This window comes from Salvelinus fontinalis, unplaced genomic scaffold (assembly GCF_029448725.1).
Source record: "Salvelinus fontinalis isolate EN_2023a unplaced genomic scaffold, ASM2944872v1 scaffold_2481, whole genome shotgun sequence".
NCBI lineage: Eukaryota > Metazoa > Chordata > Actinopteri > Salmoniformes > Salmonidae > Salvelinus > Salvelinus fontinalis.
Genome location: NW_026602690.1, coordinates 545 through 12776, shown reverse-complemented (window position 1 = coordinate 12776; position 12232 = coordinate 545). Strand labels below are relative to the sequence as shown.

At 50.3% G+C, this 12232-nt stretch overlaps 1 protein-coding gene across 1 annotated transcript; it reads right to left on the bottom strand.

The window, feature by feature from the left end:
* Window positions 1–5267: 5267 nt before the first annotated feature.
* On the bottom strand, window positions 5268–11933 carry LOC129850923 (dynein axonemal heavy chain 6; the record flags this gene model as incomplete). The annotated part of the gene is made up of 7 exons (XM_055917090.1): window positions 5268–5380; window positions 5758–5865; window positions 9588–9736; window positions 10569–10610; window positions 10730–10897; window positions 11267–11404; window positions 11772–11933. Coding segments are annotated over 7 exons (880 nt in total), but the record flags the coding sequence as incomplete, so codon positions are not given.
* Window positions 11934–12232: the final 299 nt, after the last annotated feature.

Below are 12232 nucleotides of genomic sequence, written 5' to 3'. Positions count from 1 at the left end.
AGGGGCAGTCAGTACCTGGTCATGCTGGGTAGGGTCAATCTGTACCTTGTTGGTTATGCTGGGTAGGGTCAGTCAGTACCTTGTTGGTCATGCTGGGTAGGGTCAGTCAGTACCTTGTTGGTCATGCTGGGTAGGGGCAGTCAGTACCTTGTTGGTTATGCTGGGTAGGGTCAGTCAGTACCTGGGCATGCTGGGTAGGGGCAGTCAGTACCTTGTTGGTCATGCTGGGTAGGGGCAGTCAGTACCTTGTTGGTTATGCTGGGTAGGGTCAGTCTGTACCTTGTTGGTTATGCTGGGTAGGGGCAGTCAGTACCTGGTCATGCTGGGTAGGGTCAGTCTGTACCTTGTTGGTTATGCTGGGTAGGGGAAGTCAGTACCTGGTCATGCTGGGTAGGGTCAGTCTGTACCTTGTTGGTTATGCTGGGTAGGGGCAGTCAGTACCTGGTCATGCTGGGTAGGGTCAGTCTGTACCTTGTTGGTTATGCTGGGTATGGGAAGTCAGTACCTGGTCATGCTGGGTAGGGTCAGTCTGTACCTTGTTGGTTATGCTGGGTAGGGGCAGTCAGTACCTGGTCATGCTGGGTAGGGTCAGTCTGTACCTTGTTGGTTATGCTGGGTAGGGGAAGTCAGTACCTGGTCATGCTGGGTAGGGTCAGTCTGTACCTTGTTGGTTATGCTGGGTAGGGTCAGTCAGTACCTTGTTGGTTATGCTGGGTAGGGTCAGTCTGTACCTTGTTGGTTATGCTGGGTAGGGTCAGTCAGTACCTGGGCATGCTGGGTAGGGGCAGTCAGTACCTTGTTGGTCATGCTGGGTAGGGGCAGTCAGTACCTTGTTGGTCATGCTGGGTAGGGGCAGTCAGTACCTTGTTGGTCATGCTGGGTAGGGTCAGTCTGTACCTTGTTGGTTATGCTGGGTAGGGTCAGTCTGTACCTTGTTGGTTATGCTGGGTAGGGTCAGTCTGTACCTTGTTGGTCATGCTGGGTAGGGTCAGTCAGTACCTTGCTGGTCATGCTGGGTAGGGTCAGTCAGTACCTTGTGCGTCATGCTGGGTAGGGTCAGTCAGTACCTTGTGCGTCATGCTGGGTAGGGTCAGTCTGTACCTTGTGCGTCATGCTGGGTAGGGTCATTCAGTACCTTGTGCGTCATGCAGGGTAGGGGCAGTCAGTACCTTGTGCGTCATGCTGGGTAGGGTCAGTCAGTACCTTGTGCGTCATGCTGGGTAGGGTCATTCAGTACCTTGTGCGTCATGCTGGGTAGGGTCAGTCAGTACCTTGTGCGTCATGCTGGGTAGGGTCAGTCTGTACCTTGTGCGTCATGCTGGGTAGGGTCAGTCTGTACCTTGTTGGTCATGCTGGGTAGGGTCAGTCAGTACCTTGTTGGTCATGCTGGGTAGGGGCAGTCAGTACCTTGTTGGTCATGCTGGGTAGGGGCAGTCAGTACCTGGTCATGCTGGGTAGGGGCATTCAGTACCTTGTGCGTCATGCTGGGTAGGGTCAATCTGTACCTTGTTGGTTATGCTGGGTAGGGTCAGTCAGTACCTTGTTGGTTATGCTGGGTAGGGTCAGTCTGTACCTTGTTGGTTATGCTGGGTAGGGGAAGTCAGTACCTGGTCATGCTGGGTAGGGTCAGTCTGTACCTTGTTGGTTATGCTGGGTAGGGGCAGTCAGTACCTGGTCATGCTGGGTAGGGGCAGTCAGTACCTTGTTGGTCATGCTGGGTAGGGGCAGTCAGTACCTGGTTATGCTGGGTAGGGGCAGTCAGTACCTTGTTGGTCATGCTGGGTAGGGGCAGTCAGTACCTTGTTGGTCATGCTGGGTAGGGGCAGTCAGTACCTTGTTGGTCATGCTGGGTAGGGTCAGTCAGTACCTTGTCATGCTGGGTAGGGTCAGTCAGTACCTTGTTGGTCATGCTGTGTAGGGTCAGTCTGTACCTTGTTGGTCATGCTGGGTAGGGTCAGTCAGTACCTTGTTGGTCATGCTGGGTAGGGTCAGTCAGTACCTTGTTGGTCATGCTGGGTAGGGTCAGTCAGTACCTTGTTGGTCATGCTGGGTAAGGGCAGTCAGTACCTTGTGTGTCATGCTGGGTAGGGTCAGTCAGTACCTTGTTGGTCATGCTGGGTAGGGTCAGTCAGTACCTTGTTGGTCATGCTGGGTAGGGTCAGTCAGTACCTTGTTGGTCATGCTGGGTAGGGGCAGTCAGTACCTTGTTGGTCATGCTGGGTAGGGTCAGTCAGTACCTTGTTGGTCATGATGGGTAAGGGCAGCCAGTACCTTGTGTGTCATGCTGGGTAGGGTCAGTCAGTACCTTGTGCGTCATGCTGGGTAGGGTCAGTCTGTACCTTGTTGGTCATGCTGGGTAGGGGCAGTCAGTACCTTGTTGGTCATGCTGGGTAGGGTCAGTCAGTACCTTGTTGGTCATGCTGGGTAGGGGCAGTCAGTACCTTGTTGGTCATGCTGGGTAGGGTCAGTCTGTACCTTGTTGGTCATGCTGGGTAGGGGCAGTCAGTACCTTGTTGGTCATGCTGGGTAGGGTCAGTCAGTACCTTGTTGGTCATGCTGGGTAGGGTCAGTCTGTACCTTGTTGGTCATGCTGGGTAGGGTCAGTCAGTACCTTGTTGGTCATGCTGGGTAGGGGCAGTCAGTACCTGGTCATGCTGGGTAGGGTCAGTCTGTACCTTGTTGGTTATGCTGGGTATGGGAAGTCAGTACCTGGTCATGCTGGGTAGGGTCAGTCTGTACCTTGTTGGTTATGCTGGGTAGGGGCAGTCAGTACCTGGTCATGCTGGGTAGGGTCAGTCTGTACCTTGTTGGTTATGCTGGGTAGGGGAAGTCAGTACCTGGTCATGCTGGGTAGGGTCAGTCTGTACCTTGTTGGTTATGCTGGGTAGGGTCAGTCAGTACCTTGTTGGTTATGCTGGGTAGGGTCAGTCTGTACCTTGTTGGTTATGCTGGGTAGGGTCAGTCAGTACCTGGGCATGCTGGGTAGGGGCAGTCAGTACCTTGTTGGTCATGCTGGGTAGGGGCAGTCAGTACCTTGTTGGTCATGCTGGGTAGGGGCAGTCAGTACCTTGTTGGTCATGCTGGGTAGGGTCAGTCTGTACCTTGTTGGTTATGCTGGGTAGGGTCAGTCTGTACCTTGTTGGTTATGCTGGGTAGGGTCAGTCTGTACCTTGTTGGTCATGCTGGGTAGGGTCAGTCAGTACCTTGCTGGTCATGCTGGGTAGGGTCAGTCAGTACCTTGTGCGTCATGCTGGGTAGGGTCAGTCAGTACCTTGTGCGTCATGCTGGGTAGGGTCAGTCTGTACCTTGTGCGTCATGCTGGGTAGGGTCATTCAGTACCTTGTGCGTCATGCAGGGTAGGGGCAGTCAGTACCTTGTGCGTCATGCTGGGTAGGGTCAGTCAGTACCTTGTGCGTCATGCTGGGTAGGGTCATTCAGTACCTTGTGCGTCATGCTGGGTAGGGGCAGTCAGTACCTTGTGCGTCATGCTGGGTAGGGTCAGTCAGTACCTTGTGCGTCATGCTGGGTAGGGTCAGTCTGTACCTTGTGCGTCATGCTGGGTAGGGTCAGTCTGTACCTTGTTGGTCATGCTGGGTAGGGTCAGTCAGTACCTTGTTGGTCATGCTGGGTAGGGGCAGTCAGTACCTTGTTGGTCATGCTGGGTAGGGGCAGTCAGTACCTGGTCATGCTGGGTAGGGGCATTCAGTACCTTGTGCGTCATGCTGGGTAGGGTCAATCTGTACCTTGTTGGTTATGCTGGGTAGGGTCAGTCAGTACCTTGTTGGTTATGCTGGGTAGGGTCAGTCTGTACCTTGTTGGTTATGCTGGGTAGGGGAAGTCAGTACCTGGTCATGCTGGGTAGGGTCAGTCTGTACCTTGTTGGTTATGCTGGGTAGGGGCAGTCAGTACCTGGTCATGCTGGGTAGGGGCAGTCAGTACCTTGTTGGTCATGCTGGGTAGGGGCAGTCAGTACCTGGTTATGCTGGGTAGGGGCAGTCAGTACCTTGTTGGTCATGCTGGGTAGGGGCAGTCAGTACCTTGTTGGTCATGCTGGGTAGGGGCAGTCAGTACCTTGTTGGTCATGCTGGGTAGGGTCAGTCAGTACCTTGTCATGCTGGGTAGGGTCAGTCAGTACCTTGTTGGTCATGCTGTGTAGGGTCAGTCTGTACCTTGTTGGTCATGCTGGGTAGGGTCAGTCAGTACCTTGTTGGTCATGCTGGGTAGGGTCAGTCAGTACCTTGTTGGTCATGCTGGGTAGGGTCAGTCAGTACCTTGTTGGTCATGCTGGGTAAGGGCAGTCAGTACCTTGTGTGTCATGCTGGGTAGGGTCAGTCAGTACCTTGTTGGTCATGCTGGGTAGGGTCAGTCAGTACCTTGTTGGTCATGCTGGGTAGGGTCAGTCAGTACCTTGTTGGTCATGCTGGGTAGGGGCAGTCAGTACCTTGTTGGTCATGCTGGGTAGGGTCAGTCAGTACCTTGTTGGTCATGATGGGTAAGGGCAGCCAGTACCTTGTGTGTCATGCTGGGTAGGGTCAGTCAGTACCTTGTGCGTCATGCTGGGTAGGGTCAGTCTGTACCTTGTTGGTCATGCTGGGTAGGGGCAGTCAGTACCTTGTTGGTCATGCTGGGTAGGGTCAGTCAGTACCTTGTTGGTCATGCTGGGTAGGGGCAGTCAGTACCTTGTTGGTCATGCTGGGTAGGGTCAGTCTGTACCTTGTTGGTCATGCTGGGTAGGGGCAGTCAGTACCTTGTTGGTCATGCTGGGTAGGGTCAGTCAGTACCTTGTTGGTCATGCTGGGTAGGGTCAGTCTGTACCTTGTTGGTCATGCTGGGTAGGGTCAGTCAGTACCTTGTTGGTCATGCTGGGTAGGGGCAGTCAGTACCTTGTTGGTCATGCTGGGTAGGGTCAGTCAGTACCTTGTTGGTCATGCTGGGTAGGGTCAGTCAGTACCTTGTTGGTCATGCTGGGTAGGATCAGTCAGTACCTTGTTGGTCATGCTGGGTAGGGTCAGTCAGTACCTTGTTGGTCATGCTGGGTAGGGTCAGTCAGTACCTTGTTGGTCATGCTGGGTAGGGTCAGTCAGTACCTTGTTGGTCATGCTGGGTAGGGGCAGTCAGTACCTTGTTGGTCATGCTGGGTAGGGGCAGTCAGTACCTGGTCATGCTGGGTAGGGGCAGTCAGTATCTTGTTGGTCATGCTGGGTAGGGGCAGTCAGTACCTTGTTGGTCATGCTGGGTAGGGGCAGTCAGTACCTTGTTGGTCATGCTGGGTAGGGGCTGCAGGTTGCGTTTCACTAGAGACTCCAGGATGGTGGTTTGGAGAACACCGTAGTCATGTTCAGGGATGGACACGCCAGGGAACAGGTCAGACATGATGCCACTAGAGCAGAGAATATACAAACACACAGAACTGTCATTCGGACAAACACACACTTCAGAGTCTGCAGTAAGGCATCATGAACGTATAACAGTGCAACGTTCTATTCTTCTCCATAGTGCTGTAACATTAGCTGTGAGACACAATTAGTTTGTCTCTGTGTGTGTGAGTGTGAGTGTGAGTGTGAGTGTGTGTGTGTGGTGTGTGTGTGTGTGTGTGTGTGTGTGTGTGTGTGTGTGTGTGTGTGTGTGTGTGTGTGTGTGTGTGTGTGTGTGTGTGTGTGTGTCTGTGTCTGTGTCTGTGTCTGCGTGTCTGTGTGTGTGTGTCTGTGTGTGTGTGTGTGTGTGTGTGTGTGTCAGGGTCTGTGCGTGTTCTCTCACCCAAAGAGCGCAGCATCGTCTGTGAGGAACTTGGGCAGATTGGAGTCTCTCAGAGCCCTGATCAGAACCACGTCTTCACTCAGGTGGGGGTTCTCTCTCTTCAGAGAGCTGCAGGGGATCACACACACACACAATACATTCTCTATAAATATGGGGGTCCCTCTCTCTTCAGAGACACTGCATTTTTGAAGTTGTAGTTAACATGGGTCGGGCCAATTCCATTTGAATACACTGAATACATCACTGGGTCGTCTAAAGGTCACTGAACTGAATACAACACTGGGTCATCTAAAGGTCACTGAACTGAATACATCACTGGGTCATCTAAAGGTCACTGAACTGACTACATCACTGGGTCGTCTAAAGGTCACTGAACTGAATACATCACTTGGTCATCTAAAGGTCACTGAACTGAATACATCACTGGGTCATCTAAAGGTCACTGAACTGAATACATCACTTGGTCATCTAAAGGTCACTGAACTGAATACATCACTGGGTCGTCTAAAGGTCACTGTACTGAATACATCACTGGGTCATCTAAAGGTCACTGTACTGAATACATCACTGGGTCATCTAAAGGTCACTGAACTGAATACATCACTGGGTCATCTAAAGGTCACTGTACTGAATACATCACTGGGTCGTCAAAAAGGTCACTGAACTGAATACATCACTGGGTCGTCTAAAGGTCACTGAACTGAATACATCACTGGGTCATCTAAAGGTCACTGAACTGAATACATCACTGGGTCGTCAAAAAGGTCACTGAACTGAATACATCACTGGGTCATCTAAAGGTCACTGAACTGAATACATCACTGGGTCTTCTAAAGGTCACTGTACTGAATACATCACTGGGTCGTCTAAAGGTCACTGAACTGAATACATCACTGGGTCGTCTAAAGGTCACTGAACTGAATACATCACTGGGTCGTCTAAAGGGCACTGTACTGAATACATCACTGGGTCGTCTAAAGGGCACTGTACTGAATACATCACTGGGTCATCTAAAGGTCACTGAACTGAATACATCACCGGGTCATCTAAAGGTCACTGAACTGAATACATCACTGGGTCGTCTAAAGGTCACTGTACTGAATACATCACTGGGTCATCTAAAGGTCACTGTACTGAATACATCACTGGGTCATCTAAAGGTCACTGAACTGAATACATCACTGGGTCGTCTAAAGATCACTGAACTGAATACATCACTGGGTCATCTAAAGGTCACTGAACTGAATACATCACTGGGTCATCTAAAGGTCACTGAACTGAATACATCACTGGGTCATCTAAAGGTCACTGAACTGAATACATCACTGGGTCGTCAAAAAGGTCACTGAACTGAATACATCACTGGGTCATCTAAAGGTCACTGAACTGAATACATCACTGGGTCGTCTAAAGGTCACTGAACTGAATACATCACTGGGTCGTCTAAAGGTCACTGTACTGAATACATCACTGGGTCGTCTAAAGGGCACTGTACTGAATACATCACTGGGTCATCTAAAGGTCACTGAACTGAATACATCACCGGGTCATCTAAAGGTCACTGAACTGAATACATCACTGGGTTGTCTAAAGGTCGCTGTACTGAATACATCACTTTAAACACACTCACCATCTCTCTTTTACACACAAACACACATGCAGACACACACAGCGTGGTTGGAGGTTGTCAGATAGAAGTGAATTCCTCTCGTCTCCCTTTACTCTGCCTCTCATCCTCCCTCCCTTGTTTCCCAGAGCTCGGCTAATCAAGGTGGAAGATGATTCCCCAGTGGCTGTTCACCAACCAATTCATTAATAATGTGGAGTGCTGTAACACACACACACACACACACACACACACACACACACACACACACACACACACACACACACACACACACACACACACACACACACACACACACACACACACACACACACACACACACACACACACACACACACACACACACACACACACAGGGTGATAATGGCAGGCCCATTACATTGGATTTACAGCGGCAGTAAAAAGTGAATGAGACATACAGAAGAGGGTGGCTCTAAAGACAGCAAGAGGGTTTGTTACTCACACACCTGTAAAATGAACAGCTCACCCTGTGACAAGACAATAGCTACGTGAGTCAATCTGGGATAAAACGTGATGGATGGGAAAGACAGGGGAAATCACTACATCTGGACCAGGAGCGTGATGGATGGGACAGACAGGGGAAATCACTACATCTGGACCAGGAGCCTGATGGATGGGAAAGACAGGGGAAATCACTACATCTGGACCAGGAGCATGATGGATGGGAAAGACAGGGGAAATCACTACATCTGGACCAGGAGCATGATGGATGGGACAGACAGGGGAAATCACTACATCTGGACCAGGAGCATGATGGATGGGAAAGACAGGGGAAATCACTACATCTGGACCAGGAGCATGATGGATGGGACAGACAGGGGAAATCACTACATCTGTACCAGGAGCATGATGGATGGGAAAGACAGGGGAAATCACTACATCTGGACCAGGAGCATGATGGATGGGAAAGACAGGGGAAATCACTACATCTGGACCAGGAGCGTGATGGATGGGACAGACAGGGGAAATCACTACATCTGGACCAGGAGCATGATGGATGGGAAAGACAGGGGAAATCACTACATCTGGACCAGGAGCGTGATGGATGAGACAGACAGGGGAAATCACTACCACATCTGGACCAGGAGCATGATGGATGGGACAGACAGGGGAAATCACTACATCTGGACCAGGAGGATCTGAATGATGCCAATCATCTTTAATATGATGTTGATATAGTGTCTCAGTCCTTCCTGTCAGGGAGCTGTCATCTGATGAGGAATGTGTCAGTAGACCAGGCAGGATGTCCTATGCTACTATCCTATTCTCTCTGAGTCATCCCTGCAGAGAGGAAACAAGGCTTTCCCTCGTCTAGTCTGCTCTTCCTGTCACCCTCCTGCACTGTGTCACTCTCAGCTTTGACAAAAAGGTCTGTGTCCGAAATGGCACCCTATTCCCTATATAAAGCTGGTCAGAAGTAGTGCACTGCATAGGGAATATGGTGCCATTGGGAACGCTGCTCAAAGATTCACATTTGCATAGAACTGCCTATAAAATGCGTAAGAGTAGAGAGTTCTGGGTAGAGGTTTTTGGGTAGAGGTTTTTGGGTAGAGGGTTCTGGGTAGAGGGTTCTGGGTAGAGGGTTCTGGGTAGAGGTTTCTGGGTAGAGGGTTCTGGGTAGAGGGTTCTGGGTAGAGGGTTCTGGGTAGAGGGTTCTGAGTAGAGGGTTCTGGGTAGAGGGTTCTGGGTAGTGGGTTCTGGGTAGAGGGTTCTGGGTAGAGGGTTCTGGGTAGAGGGTTCTGAGTAGAGGGTTCTGGGTAGAGGGTTCTGAGTAGAGGGTTCTGGGTAGAGGGTTCTGGGTAGTGGGTTCTGGGTAGAGGGTTCTGGGTAGAGGGTTCTGGGTAGAGGGTTCTGGGTAGAGGGTTCTGGGTAGAGGGGGATCTGTAAACGGCACTATGAGGATAAAACTGAACATCGGTTCAATCTGAATTGTACATAAAGCGACCTTTACCTTGTTTTTTTCATAAGCCCAGAAACTGTCAGATACCGGCTTGTGGTTTTGATTGAATAGAGTTCTGTTTTTCTCTCTGTGTCCTATCTGGTCATGACGAGTTCAAAAGTACCTTGTTTTTTACCCCCAAAATCTAACAGATACCGGTTTGCAAGTTTGATTGAACAGGGTGGGTACAACGTTGTGTCCTACCCTAGCCCGGTATAGAATAGCACCCCCTGTGGGTCCTACCCTGCCATGACGAGGACAGACTTGACGGCCCTCATGCCGAAGTCGTAGTGGTCCTGTTGGGAAAGCTGCTCAGAACACAGCTTGTACATCTGGGTCATCTTACGGGCCAGCGTCTTACTGGACTCAAAACCCTCAGAGTAGAGGATCACCTAGAGGAGAGAGAGAGGTCATCTTATAGGCCAGCGTCTTACTGGACTCAAAACCCTCAGAGTAGAGGATCACCTAGAGGAGAGAGAGAGAGTTCTTACGGGCCAGCGTCTTACTGGACTCAAAACCCTCAGAGTAGAGGATCACCTAGAGGAGAGAGAGAGAGGTCATCTTACAGGCCAGCGTCTTACTGGACTCAAAACCCTCAGAGTAGAGGATCACCTAGAGGAGAGAGAGAGAGGTCATCTTATAGGCCAGCGTCTTACTGGACTCAAAACCCTCAGAGTAGAGGATCACCTAGAGGAGAGAGAGGTCATCTTACAGGCCAGCGTCTTACTGGACTCAAAACCCTCAAAGTAGAGGATCACCTAGAGGAGAGAGAGAGAGGTCATCTTATAGGCCAGCGTCTTACTGGACTCAAAACCCTCAGAGTAGAGGATCACCTAGAGGAGAGAGAGGTCATCTTACAGGCCAGCGTCTTACTGGACTCAAAACCCTCAGAGTAGAGGATCACCTAGAGGAGAGAGAGAGAGGTCATCTTATAGGCCAGCGTCTTACTGGACTCAAAACCCTTAGAGTAGAGGATCACCTAGAGGAGAGAGAGAGAGATCTTACGGGCCAGCGTCTTACTGGACTCAAAACCCTCAGAGTAGAGGATCACCTAGAGGAGAGAGAGAGAGATCTTACGGGCCAGCGTCTTACTGGACTCAAAACCCTCAGAGTAGAGGATCACCTAGAGGAGAGAGAGAGAGATCTTACGGGCCAGCGTCTTACTGGACTCAAAACCCTCAGAGTAGAGGATCACCTAGAGGAGAGAGAGGTCATCTTACAGGCCAGCGTCTTACTGGACTCAAAACCCTCAGAGTAGAGGATCACCTAGAGGAGGAGGATGGGGGAGGAGAGAATGGAAGCAGGACGGGGAGAAACGGAAGTCAATTATCTCCCCAGCTACAAATGACCACAGTACCGTAACACATCCCCAGCCCCCCAGTTACCTCAGCGATCAGGGCATAGTTGGGCACCATCATGGCTATGGGTCTGAACAGGGCTTTGAGGTTGTCAGGGAGCTCAGTGCGTCCAGCGTAGCCTGGGTTCATAGTGATGAAGGCAGCACATGTCATCACCAGCTTGATCTCTCTGCCCTCAAACATGAACCTGGACAGCTACAAGACAGAGACCACATGACACGGAGGACTAAACCAGGTTGTGAGCATCTACCATCTCGTTTTCTTAGGTAGAGTGGTTATTGGTTATTGGCCAATATACCACGGCTAAGGGCTGTTCTTATGCACGACGCAACGCAGAATGCCTGGATACAGCCCTTAGCCGTGGTATATTGGTCATATACCACAAACCCAGAGTTGCCTTAATGCTACTATAAACTGGTTATTAACATAATTAGCATCATTAACATAATTTTGTTATACACGTGGTATACCGTCTCATATACCACGGCTTTCAGCCAATCAGCATTCAGGGCTCGAACCACCCAGTTTCCAAATGTAAAGATATTCTAAAAGGGGAGGGTATACCTTGGCCATCTTGGCATTGCGGATAGTAATGAGTTGCTGGGCGATGACAGACAGCACCTCGATGTCGATGCGGTTAAACTCATCAAAACAGCACCAGGCCCCTGATTGGGCCAGACCACTGAAGAACTTCCCCATCATCTGAAACACAGACAGGTGATTGGTTCAGCAGAGAGCAGGAATATAACAGAATCCTTCATTTTGAAGATCCACTGCTGTGGTGACACTGTCCCCTAGTGTTAGTGTCTGGGTAAAACAAAGAGAATAGGAGAGAGAGAGAGACAGAGAGAGAGAAAGAGGGTTAGGATTAGAAGGGTAAAGGAAGAGGGGGAGAGAACAGGGTTTCCCAAACTCGGTTTGGTTTTTGCCTTAGCACTACACAGCTGATTGAAATAACCAACTCATCATCAAGCTCTGATTACTTGACTCAGCCGTGCAGTGCTAGGGCAGGACTGAGTTTGGGAAGCCCTGGAATAGAAGGTTCTGTGCTGGTAAGTCTAATCAGTACCTTGTAGTCCAGTCCATCAGAACAGTTGAAGACAACACACTGGATGGACAGAGCCTTGGCCAGGTCCTTAGTGGTCTCCGTCTTCCCTGTACCAGCTGGTCCTGCTGGAGCCCCACCAAGGTCTAACTGAAGAGCCCCCATCAGACACAGGTAGCAACGATCCTAGAGACATACAACGGGTTAATGGATGGAGAGATCCTAGAGACATACAATGGGTTAATGGATGGAGAGATCCTAGAGACATACAATGGGTTAATGGATGGAGAGATCCTAGAGACATACAACAGATTAATGGATGGAGAGATCCTAGAGACATACAACAGATTAATGGATGGAGAGATCCTAGAGACATACAATGGGTTAATGGATGGAGAGATCCTAGAGACATACAATGGGTTAATGGATGGAGAGATCCTAGAGACATACAACAGATTAATGGATGGAGAGATCCTAGAGACATA